The sequence below is a fragment of the Globicephala melas genome, chromosome 5 (assembly GCF_963455315.2).
Source record: "Globicephala melas chromosome 5, mGloMel1.2, whole genome shotgun sequence".
Classification (NCBI taxonomy): domain Eukaryota; kingdom Metazoa; phylum Chordata; class Mammalia; order Artiodactyla; family Delphinidae; genus Globicephala; species Globicephala melas.
The window spans coordinates 63,511,763-63,535,029 of record NC_083318.1 but is presented as its reverse complement, the minus strand read 5'-3'; the positions used below and the strand labels follow the sequence as shown (position 1 = coordinate 63,535,029).

Genomic DNA, 23,267 nt, shown 5'->3' with positions numbered 1-23,267 from the left:
CATGGATGAATCTCAAAATAACTATACTGAGCCAGACAAAAGGAGTGCCTACTATATGATTCCATGTATATACAACTCTAGAAAAGACAAACTCATTTATAGTGACAGAAAGCACTGAGTGGGGAGGGATGGGAAGACCGAATCATAAAGGGTCATTAGAAAACTTTTGGGGGTGATGAATATGTTCACTATTTTGATTAAGTTGATGGTGTTTTCACAGGATATACATATGTCAAAACTTATCAAATTAGAGACTTTCAATAGTGTGGTTTATTGTATAACAATTATACTTCAATAAAGCTGCTAAAAAACCCCGATATTTTCAGAATCACTCAAGAATGAGATATTTTATAGGAAAAAAAGATTTTGTAACTGTGTGTGGTGATGGATGTTAACTAGAGGGTTACCATTTTGCAATATGTACAAAGACTGAATCATTATGCTGCACACCTGAAACTAATACAATGTTATATGTCAATTATACCTCAATAAAAAAAAGAAACTGAGATAGAGATAAATGCTACGTTATTGGCAGATTACTACACTTTGAGTTCTTACTTCACAATGCTGTGTGGCACAGTGGGAAGAGTAGATTTTCCATCAGAAAATCTTGCTTGTTAAGTCCACCTCTACTACAAACTTACTAACTTCTCAATCTTCAGTATCCTTATCTCTAAAACTTTTCTGCTTATATATTTATGACTATATTTACTACTTATTTACCATATCATTTACCACTTTACCTGATACATGAAACCTACCCTACTTGTGTATATAGCTCAAAGACTCATTATTTTAGGTCAAACTTAAATTTAAAAAGTCTCTCGTCTGGCAATAAGCATGTTTTAAAATATGCTCGGTTTAAAAAACAGTATGAGATAATGGAACCTTTGAAACAGTGAATAATTGTTTTCTAATGTGGAAAACAATGTTTTTTTTTTTTAGACCAACTTCACTGAATTCTTCTAGAGACTAAGCAAGGTAAGAGGTATGATATGCTTTGAAAAACTCTGAAAACTTTTTACAAATATAAGATGCTATTACTAAACTAAGTTTTATGTATATGTGGCTAATGTAATATTTAGGAGTACAGGGTATTGGTGGTTCAAAAGACAAAAAATTGAAGTGGGATTCTCAATATTCAAGTAATTTTAATTAAATGCCCACTAAATGTAGGCACTGGAGAGCTAAAGTTGAATGACGTGTTTTACATTTGTCATCAAATTAAATCCTTAAAGCATCTAGATAAGGAAAATGAGGCTGGGAGGTGTCAAGCAGGAAGCAGCAAGTAAGAGAGCTAGTATCTGAGCCCAGATTGTCCAGGCTCCAAAGCCGTTGTGCCATCAAAATTGCTATAGTTACAAAAGCACTTGACACTGGCAAATCACACCACCTATGTGCGCTACATAAGTATATAATGTTTGTAACTGCACATATGATATCTATATAATAGATGTATATAAACACATATATAATAAACAAATTACAAGGTAAAAATGAGAAATTCCCCCATGTCCTATATTAAGGAAGACAATACGTACATCTGTGCCATAGATGAGGAAATCACCAGTTAAGGCATGACATAAAATACGGCACTTATCATCCACTGCTGGGAAAAGTCGAGTCTCACGTTCTTCTTGAGTATCCAACATTTCACTTTCTATCTAAAACATAAAGAATAATAGTGGATCATAGATTTATCTGAATAAACCTGGTTTGCAACATCTAAGGGGTAGGGGAGAGTCTTTTTCTTAAGTTCAGCTAAACATTCAGACTCACCAAACTATCACAGACCAGTTTACTCAGAAAGATATCAGGAAGGAACCCAGCTTGCCAGCAGGGCGCATTAAACAACCCTTTTAATGGGAATAGTCTCCGCAGCAGGGTCTGCAATTGTCTAGTAGCTAGTATCTTTGGCTTCCCAGAAGCAAAGAGCCAAGAAACAGATGTGGGAGATGCCCTGGTTGAGAAGTCCCATATTTCAGGGGCCAATATCTCTTGAACAACTCAACAGGCACAGTTTCAAGATCCCCACAAGTGACATGCCCAAATACATGGGTCAGTGCATTCCAGGAAGCCAGACGTATGGCATTCCCATCAGTTTTTACAATTTACTTATAGTTCCTCCTAGATGCAGTCTACACAGTCATTTTTACCATAAGCAATGTTGTGAGTAGCACAGCTGAAACTCTGTCAGGTTTCATGGGAACAGAGCTTGGGAGTCAACTGAACAGCTCGTGCAGAAGGGTAAGGAGTTCTGTTAATCCTTTATCCACATCTGGCTTTCTAGCTAGTCTGTCATATGGTTGCTTCTTTATTTTTTTAAAATAAATCTTTATTTTAGAATGCTTTTAGATTTTCAGAAAAGGTGTGAAGATAGTAGAGTTCTCATACACCCCACACCTGGTTTCCCCTATCATTGACACGTTACATGAGTATGGTACGTTTATTACAAATAATAACGAATATCGATACATCATTTATAACATAACTCCATACGTTATTCAGATTTCCTAGTTTTTACCCTAATGCTGTTTTTTGTTTGTTTTTTTTAACATCTTTATTGGAGTATCATTGCTTTACAATGGTGTGTTAGTTTCTGCTGTATAACAAAGTGAATCAGCTGTACATATACATTTATCCCCATATCCCCTCCCTCTTGTGCTCCCTCCAATCCTCCCTATCCCACCCCTCTAGGTGGTCACAAAGCATATGGTCGCTTCTTGACCAAAGTTCTTGATAATAAAACATTAGGCTGTTCATCACTTACCTGAGCAGGCCTCAGGACATCAAAATTATACTTACCAAATGTAACTGGACTTTGCCTTCAAAAAGTGCAGCTGCATAGTCAGAATGAAGGCAAACGCTGGCTACTGTCCCCAGATATTCCACATCTTTCAATTTTTTAACAGCTGCAGCAATTAAAACAAAACCAAACACATTAAAATATAAATAAAATGATCTAATTAATGATTTGCAAATAAGTTTTAAACGTGTGCCTTTGCAAGAATATTCCGAACCTAAAATTTTTATTTTAGCCATTCTAAAGAAAATCTTAGTTGCCATATAAATTTGCCTTCAGGAATTTCATAGTGGTTCACACGAAACAAAGTAATGTAAAATAAAATCACATGCAAAACAACCAAAAATTAAACCTTAGTGACAATAAGCTTAATAGAACATCTAAGGATAATTCTCAGGTTGGCTCTGTTCCTGAGGGATATCTGACCTCCAGTGGGGAAAGGGGTGGAGAGGAGGAAGGAGGGGAAGAAAAAGCAAGGCTCCCTTCAGATGCTAATGGTCATTTTTCAAAGAATAAAGCGGGGGAGGGAATCAACATTTACTAAGTACCCACCAGACCAAGAAGTGCCTAAGAAAGACGGTGTGCAAAAGCAGATCACACATTTTACTTCATTTAATTTTCCTCATAAGTAGAAGAATCCTCATTTTCCAGATAAGTAAACCAAGGCTCAGAGGGGTAAAGAATTTGTCTACAGGCACCCAGCTAAAAGGGGCTGAAGGGAATTTGAACCCAGGGCCCAATTCTAAAGATCACACTCTGCCCCGCTATACCATGGTGTCTTCACAACAAAGGTAAAGAATAAAACCTTTCCAAATATTATGCAAATTTTTTAGAAGATTTGCAAAACCATTTAAGCTAAGAAAGGGATGTCTGAAGAAAAGGAGTGAAAGACTTGGTCTTAAAAGAAACTATCAGTGCTTCCCAAATAAAAACAAATTATATGCTAGATAAGAAAACAACTGGATTTAGACTTGCCGTTCTCTCCAAGGACATAAAACCAAGCTCGATTATTCATTCCCACAGCCAGATGATAAAGCCCTACTGCTACAAAGTTGGGTTCCACATCCACAGAAACTGTGACTGGTAGCTCCTATAATAGAGAAAAATAACAGTAGTTAACCGTTGAAACTGTTTTGATTTTATTAATAAATAAAAGTAACAGCATTTTCATACTCCTTCAACAGGGTTGGCTATGGTGACTTCAAGGAGGGAGGTGAGATATGCAATCCTGGTGCTGCAGGCATCCCCGAGGACAGGGAGCTTGGTCAGGAAAACATGGAGCGATCCCCTCTGAGTAGACAGTGCCAGCAACTGACCATCATCTGTCCAGGACAAGGTGCCCAACCCTGAAATAATGGACATAATAAAGGATTATTCAAAAACAGAGATACTGTTGTAGGCAAACAAGCAACTCTCCTCACTTAAGCTGCCAGAAGCATAAAAATCTTCAAATTTTAAAAACAGTTTAGTCTTTATTTAGACTAGGACATTCATCATGGATTGGCTTATGGACATGAGCCCTGATTCATTCAACACTGGCTCAAAGGGAAGGTATGTAAGAATTTAGTTTTTGCAACTGGATTTGGGATAAAATGCACTAGAAATCTTTGAATCAAAGTGGACTTACATGCTTCTAGTCAAGGAGTATGACTCAACATAATTACTGAAATAAGGATGCTATCTTAGGGAACTCTAGTGAAAGGTGTTAATTTTATTCCTCCTATAATTAATGCAAACTATACAGTGACACATTACTCTCTCTAATCGAAATGATAAAATGTCATTCTACTACAGAAAAATCAGTACCTTTATTTTCATCATCCAGGTTGATTATAGCATACATGTCTTTTAATTCTGCCAAGTCATGGATTTTAATGCTGAAAAAAAAAATGTCCTTTAAATATGACTGCTAAGTTAAATTGTTTTTCTTCACAAACAATTATAAGCTATGGAACAGGTCTGTGCTCTTCAAAAGAAGGAGGATCCACTGGGTTAAGGTAAGAAAATATTAAATTTTCTATATTTAATTATATTTTATCCTTTAAATTTTTGTTTGTTTGTTGAGTTGTGGGGTAGGGTTGTGCCCTAGTTCTCTAATCTACAGCTTCAGGAACAAGGAGGTCTAAGTTATCCTGAAGAAAAGTTTGAGTAGGAAAACATTCCCCTGAGCAGTATTGATTACTGCAAGCTGAAACAGGTTTCTCTTTGCAATGTGTCCTCCCCCCCGCCCCGCCCACCCCAAGAGTTCTTTCCTACAAAAAGAAATGACGTATAATAGAAAGAGCATTCAATTTGGAATCACAAGGCCTAGGTGGAAAGCTCTGAAAAATGCAGGCATAATGTTACTTCATGGGGTTATTGGGAAGAGTAAGTATGCTAATGAGAATGAAAGCTGTGTAGCAGGATATTGGGACCCAACAGTTGCAACATTTCTTTCTTCCTGTCTCCCTTCCCCTCTCCTTCCTTCCTCCCTCCCACTGTTTCCCACTTATATATTTTTCCTTTCATTTAAAACATTAAATGTTTTCATTTAATTAAACTTTTAATTTTGATATAATTATAGGTCCACATGTGGTTCTAAGAAGTAACAGAGAGATTCTGTGTAACTTTTACCTTTTTCCCCAATGGTAACACCTTGAAAAACTATAGTATAATATCATAATCAGCATGTTGACATTGATAAAACCCATGAATCTTATTCAGATGTCCCTGGTCTTACTTGTACTCTGTGTGTGTGTGTGTGTGTGTGTGTGTGTGTGTGTGTGTACACATATATCCACCCTTTTTTAGGTTCTTTTCCCATATAGGTCATTACAGAATATTGAGTCGAGTTCCCTGTGCTATACAGTAGGTCCTTATTAGTTATCTATTTTATATATAGTAGTATGTATATGTCAATCCCAGTCTCCCAATTTATCCCTTCCCTCCCTTCCCCCCTGGTAACCATAGGTTTGTTTTCTACATTTGCGACTATTTCTGTTTTGTAAATAAGTTTATTTGCACCATTTTTTTAGTTTCCACATATAAGCGATATCATATATTTGTCTTTCTCTGTCTGACTTATTCACTCAATATGACAATCTCTAGGTCCATCCATATTGCTGCAAATGGCATTATTTTGTTCTTTTTTTATGGCTGAGTAATATTCTATTGTATATACGTACCACATCTTCTTTATCCACTCCTCTGTCGATGGACATTTAGGTTGCTTCCATGTCTTGGCCATTGTAAATAATGCTGCAATGAACATTGGGGTGCACGTATCTTTTCGACCAACAGTGTAGGAGGGTTCCCTTTTCTCCACACCCTCTCCAACATTTATTGCTTGTAGATCTTTTTGATGATGGCCATTCTGACTGGTATGAGGTGATACCCCATTATAGTTTTGATTTGCATTTCTCTAATAATTAATGATGTTGAGCATCTTTTCATGTGCTTTTTGGCCATCTGTATGTCTTCTTTAGAGAAATGCTTATTTAGATCTTCTGCCCATTTTTTGATTGGGTTGTGTTCCCTATGTTCTAAGTTGTCAAATTTCTGAGTATAAAGTTGTTTGTAGTATTCCTTTCTCCTTTCAATGGTTTTCAGGTCTGTAGTGATACCTCTATTTCACTCCTGATATTGGTGATTTGTGTCTTCTATTTTTGTCATCCTTGCTAGAGATTTATCAATTTTTTTCAAAAATTCCAGCTTTCTAATTAATTTTTTCCTACTTTTTAATTTTCAATTTCTGCTCTTTATTACTTTCTTCCTTCTGTTCTGGGCCTATTTTGCTCTTCTTTTTCTAGTTTCTTGAGGTAGGAACTTAGCTAATTGATTTGAAATTTTTCTTTGCTGTGTATGAATTTATACTATAATTTTCTTCTCAGAAATGCTTTAGCTGACTCTCATATATTTTGATATGTTGCATTTCCATTTTCACTAAGTTCTATGTATTTTTTAATTTGCTTTGAGATTTATTCTTTGACCCAAGAGTTATTTGGAAGTAGGCTGTCTACTTTCCAAGCGTTTAGAGAATTTCTTGTTGTCTTTCTGCTACTGATTTCAAGCATGATTACATGATGGTTAGAGAACACATTTTGTAATGATTTCAATTTCAATTTGCTGAGGTTTGTTTCATGGTCCAGGATATGGTCTACCTTGGTGAATGTTCCATGGGTGCTTGGAAAAAATGTGTATTCTGTTGTTGTTGGGTGGAGTGTTCTGTAGATGGCTGCTAGGTCTGGTTGGTTTACAACACAGTCCAAGTCTGTTGAGAGTTTAGCTAAGCTACACCATGATGTAGCTGCCTTGGCATCTACTTTGGCCACGTGGCTTGCAGGGACCTTAAACTAACACTAGTCCTTCCTGCACATGCATGCCCTACATAGCAGCCCACAGTCACAAGCAAATATAAGTTCCTTATGTGACTTCACCAACAGTCCTTGTGACCAACAGCCTCCCCTGCCTGGAGACCTACCCAGCTATTTACCATTACTGTTGCTTTTCTTTTATTCTTGATGTTCCAAATTTCCTTGTCATCTGTTTTCTTCTATCTGAAGAACTTCCTTCAGCAATTCTTTTAGAGGAGGTCCACGGGCAGTAAATTCTCTTCATTCTCCTTCATCTGAGGATGTCTTTATTTCATCTTCATTACTGATGGATATTTTTACTGGATATAGAGAGAGGTTTCGTTAACAATTCTTTTCTTTCAGCACTTTAAGAATGTTGTGAGTTTCCTTCTGGCCTCTATGGTTTATGGTGAGAAATCTGCTGTCATTCAAAATGTTCTCTGGCTGTTTTCAAAATCTTTTCTTTGCCTTTAGCTTTTAGCAGTTTGATTATGATGTGTCTGGGCCTAGATTTCTTTGGATTTACCCTTTTGGGGTTTGCTGAGCTTATATAATATATAGGTTTATGTCTTTTGCCAAATGTGAGAGTTTCTGGCCATTATTTCTGAGATTCTTAAGACAAAAGTGTTAGACTTTTGGTAGTTTCACAGGTCCCTGAGGCTCTGCTCATTTTTCTCTTTTCCAATCTTTTTTTCCTCTGGGTCTGAATGGATATTTCTATTGCTCTACCTTCAACTTCACCAACTCTTTTACTCTGTGATTTCCATGCTGGTATTACATACACTGCATTAATATTAATATTATTTTTTCAGTCCTAGAATTTCCATTTGGTTCTTTATAGGCTCTATTTCTTTCCTGAGACTGTTCCCATGTGTTTTGAGAATGCTAGCCCTTACTTCTTGGAGCATTTTTATAATAGCTGCTATGTGCATCATCTTGGCATTGGTGTCTTTTGATTGCCATTTCTCAAGTGAGTTGAAATTTTCCTGATTCTTCACATGTCAAGTAATTTGGGGTTATACTCTGGACATTTTGAATATTATGTTAGGAGACTCTGTCTTGTTTAAATCCCACAGAGAAGGTTAATTTTTTTTTTTCTTTTTTTAAGCAGGCAATCAGCCCAGTTGGGTTCAGGCCACACATTTTAACCAGCCTTCTGTGGGTTATGATTTCAATGTCAGTTCCACTTCCAAAGCCTTTGTAGTGGTACTCGGATATGTCCCTGTATGCCCTACTCTTTGGCCAGTATAGGTCATGGGCTATGATCTATCCCTTATTTCAGTTGTCAAAGTCTTTGGTATGTGTTTAGGATGTGATACACACACACAGCTCAGGGATGAACCTGGGAGTTCACAAATATCTTCACAGGTTGCTTTCCAGAGTTTCTCCTTCTCCAGGACCTCCCTGGTATATTCTGGTTCCCTAGGGCTCCCCTTTTTGGTCTTCCAGCAGGAAATCTGGGGCTCTAGTTGCTCTCCTCTGCCTTGTACCTCCTACAACTGTGCCTGCAGCCAAGTAGTGAGAGGACAGAGAGAAAAATAAATAACAAGGGTATGCCCCACCTTCTCGGGACCACAGCTCCTCCAATTGGAGAGGAAGGTTACCCTCCATCAGAGTTTTAGGTGCCTGTGGGTCCTTTCTGTCACTCCCATGGTGAGACTGCTTGGTGGCTGGGGCATGAGAGAACAAAGAAAGAAAAAAAAAAGAAAATTGGGGGATTTCCCCAACTTTCTCTGAGTGTTAGGAGTTCTCTTTCCTGCAACTTGAGCCAGAACTAAAGGGCTTCTCTCAGAGTTCTCTCTCTCTGCCCAGTGCTTACATCCAGGGTCCAGATTTCAGGCAGCCTTGAGTCCTGGCTGAGAGAGACCAGAAGACAAATGGGAGACTCACCGCTGGCTCAGTGATATTTCAGACGCCGGCCTTCTTCTCCAATCTGCCTGCTACTGTTTACTTTTCAGAGTCCTTAAATAGCTGTTCCATGGATTCTGTTCAGGTTTTATGGCTGTATTCAGTGAGAGTGACAGGGTGGAGTGTGCTTACTCCATGTTACCCAGAAGTGCCTATTTTATTTTTGAGATTGATTTTCAAGCATACTCCATTTTAGGTTCTGTATTTAGTACGCATTTAGTATTTTAGGTATTACCCCGAGTGTTAAAGGCAGAGGTAAAGGCATGTTAGGAATTTTCAATTGCAAACGTATTTTAACAGTGCAACTATGGTTGACAGATTCACATTAGTTAACGATGTCTTGTTGAATCTCTTCAATATTCCTTATATAAGCTTTCCTGGGAATATGTGAATATAACTTACCAGTTATCACCACATGTAGCAGCTTTGTTAAGGGTCTGTGATACTGCAATACTGGTTAGACTATCTTTATGGTCACGAGCCTGAAATATCTCTTGACCGATCTCTCGAATATGAGTGGAAATGACCACAAAAATTCCACGTGAAAAACCAATCAAGATGTAGCCATCACCATACCTATAGCAACGAAGGCAATAATACAGTAAAAAGGAAGATTATCATTTGCAATACAGTAAATAAGCAAATACCTTAAAACTAAGGAATTAGAGAATATAATTTATCAAGGGCCTATTTGTCAGATAATATGCTAGGTAGTTCCACATAATAAATCATAGACTATAATCCAGAAAATATTACATAGAGAAGTGAAAATGCTATAAAAATTACATATAATTAGTAAGGGAAAACACAGGGGTATCCTTCTGTAATGAGCTTTTGTACATACCAACTATAGCAGACAATGTTGCCATAGCGCTGCTGAAACTCCAGATCAATTGGGCTATCTGGTTCATTCAGATTAAAAAGAAACAAAGTTTTCTTGCCAACCACTACACTTATCTGCCAGAAAAGAAAAGAGATTATGAAATGAACTACTCAGCACTTCTTGAAAAGACTAATAAGCAAATCCAAAGAGCATAAACCTAATTTAGAAAAACAATGAGCCAAATTTAGCGTGTTAAATGTTATAATTAGTAAGGTAACAATGTGACTAACTCAAAACATTTGTAACATTTTACTAATATACAGTCTGGAAAGGATCCTTGGCTTCACATATATGCAATACACCCTTGGAAGTACACTAAAATAGCTCGATGGAATAACCTTTTACAATTCTCTGTACCTCTAATATGAGTCCTGTGCAGTACAGGAAGGTAGGTCTGACATAGTTCCATTGAAACTGAATTCATATCCAGAGTATAGACAGTCTTCTATCCTAAGGCCGTCTGATTTTGATTTGGGGCTATCTGGGATTACAGGTCCACACCTGTGTGGATAATCTAGCTCGGCTTTTTATACCATCACTCTTCCCATCACCAGCAGGGCACTGGTCAGTGTGGCTAGACTACTATCCCGCTGTTACAAGTTGGTACTTAACTATAATTCTCAGTTGAGGGTCTAACTGTGTTGGGGAGAGAAAAGAGTGCATTACTTATTTGGGCTCATTAAGGGTAATGGATATATATATGTAAAGAGAAACACTTTGATATATTTCCTTGATTCTAAGATGCTACCAGTTAGGAGTTATTATCATTTTAATAATAGCTTTTTGAGAAATAAAGGAACATTACTTCATTAAACATATTCTTGTTGATTGTGAAAATCATCTGGATTTCAGAATGTTAAAATGTGGCAGGGAAAACAATCTAAGGTATTAAAAAAATAAAACTGTAATTTCCAGAGCTCTGGTCCCCACATCTGATAGAGTGAAAATTAAAAAAAAAGATAGAGAAATCAATACTCTTGCTTTTCAAGGTGCCCCCACTGTTTTTGCTACCATAAGAACAAGAAGAGCAGCAAGTTAACAGGAAACTGTCCTCACTTGCTGTGATATTAGGTGGCAGCAGAAAAAACATTTAGGCCTGAGAAACTGGGGCCTGCATTGGTTTAATAAGTGAAGGACTATAATTTATTTATCACTATAGATTCTGAACCATACTAGAAAAGGAGATAGAATATCCTAAAAAATTACCAAAATAATTTGGGCCTGGATTTGATTTAGAACTCTTACCGTGCTTTCAGCAGTGGAGGTTCGGTCATCAGTCTTCATCATGGAAAACTGCATGTTGCCAGGCTCTGATCTCACTGGTGTCTGCAAGGGTGAAAATACTATCACTATGAATAAACCCCAAACTCAAATTCATTCTATTACTAAAACAGGTAACTTGCTTTCATTTCTGTTACAGGTTGGACTAACAACCTGAAAATCCTACTGCTACAAACTTCTAGAAATTGTGGATGAAACTGAACACATTAAATGGCTAAGATAAGCTTGAAAGAAGGTTAGGAGAATTCCAGGGACCATAAGCAAAGATCAAATTGAAAACCAAAGTGTGTGCAGAAACTGATGCTGCAGATATCCAGAGCAGCAGCTGGTAAAGGGAGACGATAAGAAAGCCCATTTGGCTCAAGCTGGGCTTTGGGTCAGAAAAAATTCTTTTAAAATCAAAGACTTTCCCTCCTATGCTCATTGTGGTCTAAGGTCCAAAGTTATACTTTGAGTGGTCTAGAAAGTCCCTGCAGTGTTTGGCCAAAACGAATCTAAATCCTCTTCAAAGGCTGCAAAAAACTTCCACAGTCAAGCCCTGCTGGAGATGAGCTCACAATTCAAAATGAGAAAACTCAGAAACAAACAATGGATCAAGAGGAAGAGTCACCAGATATAAAAAGAACAGAATTATCAGAAAGATATCATAAATACATTTAAAATGGCTAAAAACATAAAAGGACTCATAAATATAAGAAAAGACAACACTTTCTTTAAAAGTCCAGGCATATTTTAAAAAGAACTACAAAGTACTTTCTACAAATAAAAAGTAGAGCCATTAAAATAAAGACTCAATGGGATGGACAGAAGATTAGACAAATTTGCAGAAAGAATAAGTTAACTGATTTGAGGAAATTATCCTGAAGATTGCAAAGAGTGACAAAAAGAAACTATGAAAGAGAGATCAAGAGATATAAGAAGATCCAACATATGTCTAACAGTTGCTCTGGAAAAACAGAATAGAAAGGGTGAGAGGTGAATTTCAAAGAGATAATGACTAAGAACTTTCCAGGATTGATGAAAGACAGCAATCTTCAGATTCAGGAAGCAAGACAAGTCCTCAGCAGGATAAATAAAGATAAATCCACACAAGTTACAATGGAGTGCTCTGCAGAATAGCCAAGTCAAAGCAACGCAGAGAAAATACCAGACAAAACAATACTTATAACGTATGTTTTGTTTACTGCATCATAACTTAAGTAGTATGCCAAATTCTGGAAGCATATTTCTTGCAGATTAAAAATGGGAAATAGTTGTCTTGTATGTTTATAATGGCTCAGTGGTAGTGGCTTCCTTGGATGTTGTGTGTGGAAAAGTATTCTAAGGTCTTGATTCAGTGGAGGAAAAAAATGCCAATATCTACTGATGATGTGTGATATGGATACAAGAGGGGGGACCTGTAGCATTCTAATTCTAAAGGACTCCAACATAGATGGACCAAAATTACAAGGTTTCTAGAAACTATTTTTTACAGTAATGCTATATATATATATATATATATTTTAACATCTCTATTGTAATGTCATATTAACCTTCCTTAAGAACCACCACGCTATGGTCTGCTCAACATGATTGAGTTACTTCTATCTCACTTTCAAAGCTTTCCAGATACAAGAACCAACTTTCTTCTTCAGACTTATCTTCTATAAATTCTCAAAGTCCAAATCTTCAGTCAGTCCAGTCTGGAATATGCCATGAACAAGGCTGTAATAAGTTTTTCCTCTTATCTTTGTTCTGTTCTGCTTGGAGTGAATGACAGCAACTGCTAAATGTCTTACAATACCCATTAAAACAAGTTTTAGCAGGGCACATGATCACCTAGGTAGACTAAATTTGCAGCTTCCCTGGCAGCAGCAAGGTGTGACCATATAACTAGGTTCTGGTCATATGATATGAATGGAAATTATGATTGCATCTTCCAGATTAGGTCGTTCACAAATTTCTTGCACTCCACTTCTCTTTTTTCCTTGCCTGGGGCTGAAATGAGGTGCTGGTATGCTTGCTTTAACCATGTACATGAGGGCAAAACACCCTAGAAAATGGCAGAACAATAAGATGGAAGGAAGGGAGGGGAAGGAAGGAAGGGGGAATTTATACAAACTTGAGAAGCAGAGATACATAGATGACATGCTTACCCCTCTGTTTTATGAGAAAAAAAAGAGAAAAAACCACCCAAACTACCATATTCTTAGAGTCCTTGTAATTTTGGGTCTTGTTGTTACAATAGTTTAGCCTATACCCTGACTGATTTAGATCATCTTTTCCCTTACAGATTCACAATCCAACTTTCATTTATCTCCTCTATCTCACAAATGTTACAGGACTTGTAAGCTATATCACACAATTTGATAATCATATAAGATGATATATGTTTTATCATGATTAGTTTTCTCTTCTTGAGAGTAGGGGGCCTATGGTGGGCAGCCTCTAAGATGGTCTGGAATGATCCTCACCTCCTGGTGTTCATGCCTTTGTGTAATCCCCATCCCGGCCCCTCAGTGTAGGCTGGGCCTAGTGACTCACCTCTAGAGAACAGAATACAGCAAAAATAATTTTGAGATCAGGTTATTTATTAACGATTGCAGCTTAAGTCTTGAATGACTATTCTCACTCTCTTGCCAGCTGCTTTGTTGTGGTCCCCAGTCAGGCCTTCAGATAAGACTGCAGTTCAGACTGATAAAATGATTGCAGCCTCATGAGAGACCCTGAGGCAGAAGCACCCAGCTTAGCTGCAGCTGGATTTCTCATCCACAAAAACTGCAAAGCAATGTTTGTTATTTTAAACTGCTAAGTTTTGGGAGTAATTTATTATGCAGCAATAGATAGTTAATATAGGGCCATATTTCTTATTTCTTCTGTAGTCATATTTCATATTTCTTCTATAGTACATAGCACAGTGCCATGTAACTAGAAGGTATTCAAAGCACGTCAATATTGCTCTAGAAGTAATAAATCATAAGCCAAGTCATCCAAAGTGAAATTTTGCCACTGGTGAGCTTCTACAGCTATGGGTAATACAAATTCCCTTGAAAGGAGCCTCTGAAGATCTAATCAATCTTGGGAAATTTGAACATCAGTAAAATCTAATCCTAAAATTAAATTTAATTAGAATTAGTTTGGAAGCAATTTAACATATCAGCTAAAGGAGTGGGCTTTAGAATCAGGCAGTTGATTACATTACCTGACTCTGAGTCCAGTTGTTAACATTTACGCCGTAAAATACATATATAAAATAAGAGTTATTTCACAAATACAGTGTTTGACTATAACCACAGAGCCGATAATCCATGCTAATAACTAGCCAATGGGAAATGTACAAAGGAGGATATTTGGATAAAGTATTCATATTAAAGAAAAACGTCCTAATACATTAAAAAAATTGATGTTTAGAATGTGAAGTTATTGTTTACATATCTCACATAGAGATTTTTAAATTTTATAGATCTGTTTGATAGAAAAACTTTGTTTTGGAAGAAAATTTGAATATAGCAGACCAAAGAGATGTTACTGTATTACCTGTCTTATTGTGTCACCTTCTTGATTACTAACTGTAATCATTTTATCTTCACCACCTAAAGCAAGCATGTTTTCTGCATTCCAACATCCACATGTGATTCTCTTAGTATGTTTTCCTGAAAAAGAGATGTACATATTGATTTCTCAAAAAAAATTTTAGATCTCCATGATGTTAATCTGAAAGTTTAGGTAATATACTATGGAAATTAAACAGACAAGAAATTTAAAATCTCATCAAAGCAGTTAGTGTCTAAGCAACCTTATTTAAAACAGTTTATTACCAAGTTGTAAATCAAGATAAAGGCATATGAGGGCAATCATGTTTTCCAATTTTTTATGTGCATATGAGCATAGGTCCTAACATAAAAAAGACATTCCACCCCTTGACAAGTTTGTTTACCATATAACCAAACTTATCACATTAATGTCTTAAGCACAAAATGTGCTTAAATCTCAAAGCACTGAAGCTATCTCTACTATATTCAGCTTCACAGTGTGGGAGACCCTTAGCATAAGCAGATTCAACATCACACTTCTGACTCTTCGTATATAACTAAAGGACATACAATGATTCATGATTAACACTGAGGTACAAATATGAATGCACCTTAGTGAGACTTGTGTTAAGAATTGACTCATTTAGGTGGCACAGTGGTTGAGAGTCCGCCTGCCGATGCAGGGGACACGGGTTCATGCCCTGGTCTGGGCAGATCCCACATGCTGCAGAGCGGCTGGGCCCATGAGCCGTGGCCGCTGAGCCTGTGCGTCCGGAGCCTGTGCTCCGCAACGGGAGAAGCCACAACAGTGAGAGGCCCACGTATCGCGAAAAAAAAAAAAAAAAGAATTGACTCATTTAGCTAGTGAGGGATATTAGATAGCCACTAAGTATCAGGACGTTTTTTTATTGAGCAATCTAGACAGTGCAAAAACCACATTTTGGAGTGGAAATTGCATGCTTGACACTGAGGGCATTTGTTGAAGGTCCTGGGATAGATAAATACTCAAGAGCCCCAAGGTTAATTAAGTATACAGATTCTGGAGGCAAACTGCCTATTTTGAATAAGTGGCTCCACCACTTACTGCAAAACCATGGGTAAGTGACTTAACCTTTCTATTCCTTAGTCACATCATCCAAAAATTGGGGATAATAGTAGGAGCTCTTTCATAGGGGTTGAGGATCAAACGAGTTAAAGCACTTAGAAGAGTGCCAGGCATATAGGAAATGCCATATAAATGTTAGCTATTTTAGCTGTTATTGAGACAGAGATCATGTTTATTGTATTCATGTACCCCGTACAGAACTTAATACAGGTATGTATGCAGAAGGCAGGCTCTAAATAAATAGTTGTTAAGTGAGTAGACCCTGAGGCCAGAGTGTGCCAGAGTGTGTTAGAGGCTCAGGTAGGAGGAAAGTATAGCTGTGAAGTCCCGGAAGATGGGTAAGAGATGAAGTCAGAGAGTCGCCAAGGGCCAGGTCACAGAGGGCTTGGCTGGCCATAGTGAGGACTTTGACCCTGGGTGACATGGAGAGCCACTGGAGAGTTCCGAGCAGAAGGCTCACTGTGGCCTCTGGGCTGAGGATATTCTATAGCAGGGCAAGATCTGAAGCAGGGAGACCAGTTAAGATACTCCAGAAATTCAGTTCAAAGATGTCTGAGCCCCACACCATGGTGGCAGCAGTAGAGGTGATGAGAACAGTCTTGATTCTGGAGATATTTGGAGATAGATCCTACTAGATTTTCTGACAAATTAGGTATGGAACGTAGGAGAAAGATAAGGGTCAAGGATGATGGTAAGGTTAGGCTTAAATATCTAAAAGGATGAAATGCCATCAATGAGAGGGAAAACTATTGGTTTTGGTGGTATTAAATTTGAAGTGTTTACTAGAAATCTCATTGGAGATGTTGAGTAAGCAGCTGGATGTATGAGTCTAGAGTTTGGAAGAGATAAATGTGGGACTATAGAGGTAGTATTTCAAATCAGAAGACCAGAGCACAAAAGTGAAGGGAACATTCAGAGAAGAGATTGGGATATAGGAGATTTTGCTGATCATAGATTAAGTGGCTTAAGTAGTACACTGGAACTGAGTGTCGGAAGTAATGGGTGTTAGAAGGGAAAAAAGGAGTACATAAAGAGAGGTGGAAAGATGCCAAAGACAAACTTCTTTCTATACTCAAGAAAGGGAGAAGAAAATCTCTCCTTTTCTTCTAGTGCTCAGAATTCAGGTTAACCTTAACCTCACTGATAACAGTTAACATGTTTTGTGTGCTTACTTAACATTGCTCTGGGCACTTTACACATATTGACTCATTTAATTAGTATTAACTTACAGCTACCATACTATGGCCACTGAAATGTAAATCATGTTACTGGGAGACTGGCAATATTAGGTACACTGTGAACACTGAAATTCATGCATGTTAGAAGCATGCAAAGTGAGAACTGCCTATATCTAGTCTAGTTCAAGGAAATAAATCAGAGCATGACGAAACAAGGTAACAGACATTAGCTACTGTAAAAACCATGCATTCGTGCAGCTGCTATTGGAAGTGAAATGCCTTGGTTTTAGGAAAGTAAATTATTTCAAAGGAAAAAAAGCAGAGCCACAAATCACAACTAACTCTGAAAGAGGCAGCTAAAGGACCTAAAATATATAATTAGCCTGAATCTTTTCCATTTTACACAGTGAATTAAATTAGCTGAGATTAGAATCAATATTCATATTAAATACAAAGATCACATAAAATCATGTATATATGACAGTTACTGACACAAAATAATCATACTTTGACAAATTATTTTCTTATACCTCAAGTGTCAAAATTTCTAGGGCTTATAAGTTAACTGGTAGAATATACCTGTAAATGAAGTGGGATATAGAAAATGCCTATTTAAGTCAAACAAATTAATTTATATGGTGAAAGCAGAGTTTTGTAACTCAAAAGTTTTTAGTTTAATTTTTCAGATGGATCAATGACATAACTGTTTAGCTAGAGCACTAAAAATATTCCTATGAAAGATATACATATATGTGAAAATAATTTGAAATGAACAAGTGTCCTTAATTGAAAGGCACTTTCTCAAGTATTCTGTGGGCACTATTATCTCCAGGATTTGATTCTTTCATTAGTGGTAAGTTATACTGGCCACCTGTATGTAATTAAGCCCACTGTTTCACCATTCACCAGCATGATGTTACAATAATTGAAAAGAATCCATACTGTTTCCTCCTGGGGAGTCCCAGGGCAGATGCTAGGCGACCAGAGGCTGGGGGAATCAGAGACTGAACCAAGAAGGTCAAAGGATTAAACACGCATATCATCCAGTCATATACCCTGAGGGAAATATAACTCGAAGTTAACTCCTAGATTAAATTGGTGTTTGGAGAGAGTGAGGGGTCAGAATTAGGAATCTGGATACTCTGTCCAAGGAGCCACCAAATGTTTTAGCCCATCTACTAATGTGTTGATATGCATCTGAGCTATTCCATGCCAGAGGCACAATTTGGGTGAGAAAGGGACAGATAGAAGCCATGCTATTAATGTACTGGTGTCCAAAGGCACAGGCTCACCCTAGGGCAACCTGTTACATAGCCTGGGAAATTCTTAGTAGGTAGTGAAGATGGATCTTCTAGTTTAGATAGATGTATGGCTTGACCAGGGAAGTCTTCATTTTAAACTACAAAATTTCTCTTGCAATATCAGGGAAATCTGAGGTGGTAAAATTTCCATTTATGTAAAGCATCTCAAATATTTAGCAGTGTTTCCAGCTACAACCTACCAAGGACAGGAATCTTTCGAGACGTCTGACGATTATAAATAAGCAAATTTCCTTTAACAGTTCCAACAGCCAGGAAACTTCCAAATTTTGACCAAAGAAGGAAAGACAATTGATCCCTGTAACATTAAGATACAAATTACTAAACAATTCACAATTATAACCCCCTAAGTAGTCCTTTTAAAAAGTACTTCATGAATAGTTTTAACATCTACGTAGAAGCTGAAGTACAAAATTACAACTTAATGCTTTAGGACTACGAAGAAGTGCTAAAGACATTCTGAGACACTATAAAATGATCTTAGGTGAGTGAGACTTAAAATACAAATGTATGATGAATATAGGCTTCAATTCAGTCATGATGGAATCTCAAATTTCATCAGATGACTCATGATGAGATACTTATTAATTTGTCTACTAATGATAGTTGTAACTCTGTGGTAAAAATCTTCATGGATGATAACATCTTATGCTTTAAAAAAAAGTAGGGTCCAACTATACGATATACTAAATTGGAAAAATCATTGGGAATTCATGAAAAAGGACATACATTTTCCAGCTCTGCTAAGAGTAGCTCAGAAGGAGGTAGAAGGCACGTTTGCCTACCACCAGTTCTTACTGTGCATTCTAGGATCCATAGGTTGAACTTTTATACAATCCTCTACTAAAGGGCATCAAGACTCCTTGGAGAGTAGCTCATTTATATATTGAGGAAAGAAATCACAATGGATCTAGAAAAGTGGTTATGAAAATACAATCCCAGGACCAGCATCATCACCTGGGAACTTCAGAAATGCTAGTTCCCAGATCCCACCCCTGTCCTACTGCATGAGAAACTGGGGGTGGTGCGCAGCTGTCTGTGTTCTCATAAGCTCTCCAGGTGATTCTGATGCAGCTAAACTTTGACAGTCACTGATAGATCAAGCTACTGTTTTCAGAAAGCAACACAGCTCTCAAGAATGTTGAGGGCAGTAATAAAAGGACAAAAGAGTCAGCTTAAAGGGGACTCCTCTGGCTAAATTAGAGGAATTTGAGCATTAAAAATTACATATTTAATTGAAACAAGTTGAGTTTGTGAAAGGCCATAAAACCTAATGATACTTGGAAGACAAAAATTCACTTAAAGCATAGGAAAAGTTAGTTGTAATAATAAGTGAATGTAATAAAATGTTTAGCTAAAAATTAATTTTAACAAGAAATATTAATATACTGGGCTGCTAGCTTTCTTCAATTGAGTATATATTTACAATTATTGAATATATTAAGTATACAGTATATTTTATAAAAGATATTAAGTACATACTTTATAAAAGATAAATATGCATTTGTCTCTCAGTTTAAGTAGGTACAGCAGCCCTGAGAATATGCCTCTCAGATCTCCAACTATAGAAAGTATAACTGACCAAGGCCCCCAGCTGCTAGGCATTGGAATCCATCACCTCAACGTGCTGGGACCACACCTTCCCATGGGCTGCTCCCAGACAATGATTGCGCATGGCAAGGGTCCGGTTGAGGCCCATTCCTGGGAGGCACAGGACTCCTTTGATGGTAACCTTGGCTCAGACTGGGCCTAGCTGAACTTTTTAGAACTGTGCTGCGGTCCCAGATGTTTCTACCCCCCCTTTCTTTCTTCCCTCTCTCCTTTACAAGGGTCTGACGGCTCTTCTAACTTCTTCTCCCTCTCTGTTCCCTCACAGATATTTCCTGTGATAAACACCTTACACATTTAATCCCATTTTGGAGTCTGCTGCTCAGAAAACATGAATTTAAAAAATTGGAGTGAGCTAAATAGTACCAGAGAAAAGAGGAACTATATGACAAGAACAAGGTCTGATTAGCAACTGCGGTCACATATAGTAAGTAGTGTAACAATATTAGTCCAGTCAATAGTTGATCAGTACTAACAGTCACAGAACAACCAACTAGAAAGAGGGTTAAATAGTGTATTCCAAGAAGATCAAGTAATCAAATGCCATCAAAAGAAGAGTTAACTGAATGGGCTTTATCTTCCTCTCTTAGGAGATAAGACGTCTAGAAGGTCCTACAAAGTACAGTAAGATCCCAAGGCATACATGTTTCCAATTATGCTAACCGATGAGGCCAACATATAATAATGACACATATTTCTGGCCAAGAAAAATGTAATGAATATATTATTTTAGGAAAATGCACCTGGCTACAAAAAAAGGCAACCTATGTGAAAGGCATAGGTTTGTAAAATTCTGGCTGATATGACAGTTGAAGGTCAATTACAAAAGAAGCTGAGTAGGGTGACTAGTACTCAGGTGTGAATGGCCTTGGGAGAAGCAACCATGTCCCATGATCCAACCAAGAATCAATTGGTTTATGAACCAGATGTTGTATTCAGAGTTTCTCTGAAAAGATTGCTGTATCCCAGGTAAAAAACTAAATGATGACTGCTGTCGGCCTAGGTAGGATCAGGGTAAGTACCACTATAATCTTAAAAAGGTATAAAAAATACATTTAGTAAAAATGATGAAATAAATTCAGCCCATTGTGCTAACATAATAATTTAAGATAGTTAAGTGGCCTTGCAGCAAGTTTTGTAATAATTATATTTGATGCTTTGTGAATTATTTGTGTTTGAAGTGCACAGAAGAATCTAATCAGATTAAATTTGTAAATGAAATTTTAATTGTTTAAAGGAAACTTAAGTTTGCAAAATATTTAAGAAAATTTTGCAAACTTGATATTCAGAATTGGTAACTATCGTGATGTATTAGATTGATCATTAACAAAAAAACAAATAGTAGTAGGTATACCTTTCTATAGCCAAAGGGCTTTAGACATTAAATATTAATAGCAACAGTAAAACACCCTTAATTTTACCTTATTGATAATTACAATAACATCTACTGTTCCCTCAGTTCTTATTTTGGTGCCTGGCCACTGCATACAATTAACTATCACAACAATCCTGAGATGATGTGAGAAAATGGAAGTGGGGGAAGATAAGACAGTGGGAGGCAGAGCTGCCAATTCGAAACACCTGGGATTAATTATGCATTTTTCTCTGGGTCAGGATGTGGCCTCACTGATGCTCAATTTGGTTCAAGAAGCAGTACCTGATGTTTATAAACATCCTCTTGAATGGAAGCACACAGGGTGTGTAAAATCCTTCTGAAAAGTGATGTACCAAAGTGTTAAAGGACAGAGCAAGAAATGAAGGTTCTCATACCTAGCAAGACTTGATGTTGGTCAGACACTATTGCCTGTGGATGCATGTCTCGTGCGTCACTTTGGAGGGTCAAGAGAACCTGAGCTAAGGTGATGTTTGGTCCTGCTCTGTTATTCCTTGGCAAGTAAGCTGGAAAAGTATAGTCTAACCTTATGGTATGTGTGTGATCTCTTCCTGCCCACCTGCAGGCCACATGATGCCATGAAGCAGATTATTATTACTATACACTCTTTACATATATGAAGAAATTGAGGATTAAAGAGAGGTTAAGCAACTTATCCAAGGTCAAAATTGCAGTCTTAGTTGTAAATACCGATAGGTTTTTCTTTTCCATATGGCAAAATGGTTTCCATTTTAGCAGAGACCTGCAATTTATTCTGTCTGCCCAGGATTTTTCCCACTTGTGAACTTCCCCACCCTCACTCCACTCTTCACTGGGTAGGATTATCAACCCCATGGCCCTGCCTACCCTATTCAGAGACCTTCTGAAGAATTGAGTGGACACTAGTAATGTGATAGGGGCATGTTCTTTCCTCTGGCATAACTTGCTGTGAAGAATGGTATAAGCTGATACCTGCCAGTAGCCATCAAGAGTCTGACTTACATATATAGGATGGATAAACAACAAGGTCCTATTGTATAGCACAGGAAACTATATTCAGTATCTTGTAATAAACCATATTGGAAAAGAATATGAAGAAGAATATATATATGTTTAACTTAATCAGTTTGCTGTACAGCAGAAATTAACACATTATAAATCAACTACACTTCAATAAAATTTAAAAAAGAGAGAGAGTCTGACTTAGAAGAAGTCAATACAGAGAAAGGAAGAGCCGAGAGATGGAGACAGTCTTGATTGCATCATTAGAACCCCTAGATCCAGCCATGCCTGCAGCCAATCCCATCTCCAGATTTTCCCATATACGTTTTCTCTCTTCTTTGGACATTTTAGTCTGTTCCATTGAAAGCAACTTTTTAAGAAGTCATATTTTATAATCATAACAACTTTATTCTAATTAACTGAACAAAATTAATAGGATTATATATAACAATTAAAAAAGAAATGAACTTTTTCCTTTATAAGAAAATAACTCATCAATGCATCTTTATAATGAAAGTAGTATTTGTAGCATCAAATCTGCAAATAATGATATTTCTAAGTGAAGATTTAAAATATAAAAAAAACTATCCTTACCTCATGCCACTGTCTAACTGGCTGGTTTTGTTTGTGTTGGCATCCCACAGATAAATGCAACTGGATTTCTCAGCAATCACTGCTAGGATATCTCCATCCTTATCCCAATCCATAGCAACACAGTTACTTTTTAAAAAGAGAGCAAAACATCACTATGCATTTTTTTTAAGTAGGGAAAGAAATTTAAACACTCAACTATTTGTGATTTTTGTCTATAACAAGATCATTCAATCTATTTTTGAATACGTCATAAACTTTCTAAAGTGAGAAATATAACTCACCATTCAGTGCCTAGATAAAACTAACACCAATTATATCATTGTTGAGGGAACAGAAACATTTTAAATATCATTTTCATATACTATATTAAA

General features: G+C 37.1%; 1 protein-coding gene across 2 annotated transcripts in view; it reads right to left on the bottom strand.

Moving 5' to 3' along the window:
- The window catches only part of WDR19 (WD repeat domain 19), an 83,687-nt gene that overhangs the window by 54,698 nt on the left and 5,722 nt on the right, over positions 1-23,267 (bottom strand). The window contains exons 4-14 of one of the 2 annotated variants that reach the window (XM_030881051.2): positions 22,897-23,022; positions 18,503-18,618; positions 14,723-14,838; positions 11,171-11,251; positions 9,887-9,999; positions 9,445-9,618; positions 4,610-4,680; positions 3,977-4,149; positions 3,779-3,893; positions 2,806-2,912; positions 1,542-1,664 (exon numbers count right to left, since the gene is read on the bottom strand). In XM_030881051.2, the coding sequence (XP_030736911.2) occupies positions 1,542-1,664; positions 2,806-2,912; positions 3,779-3,893; positions 3,977-4,149; positions 4,610-4,680; positions 9,445-9,618; positions 9,887-9,999; positions 11,171-11,251; positions 14,723-14,838; positions 18,503-18,618; positions 22,897-23,022 (1,315 nt within the window). Of the gene's footprint in view, positions 1-1,541; positions 1,665-2,805; positions 2,913-3,778; positions 3,894-3,976; positions 4,150-4,609; positions 4,681-9,444; positions 9,619-9,886; positions 10,000-11,170; positions 11,252-14,722; positions 14,839-18,502; positions 18,619-22,896; positions 23,023-23,267 lie in introns of those variants that run through there. The other variant, XM_060299241.1, reaches the window with a different exon arrangement.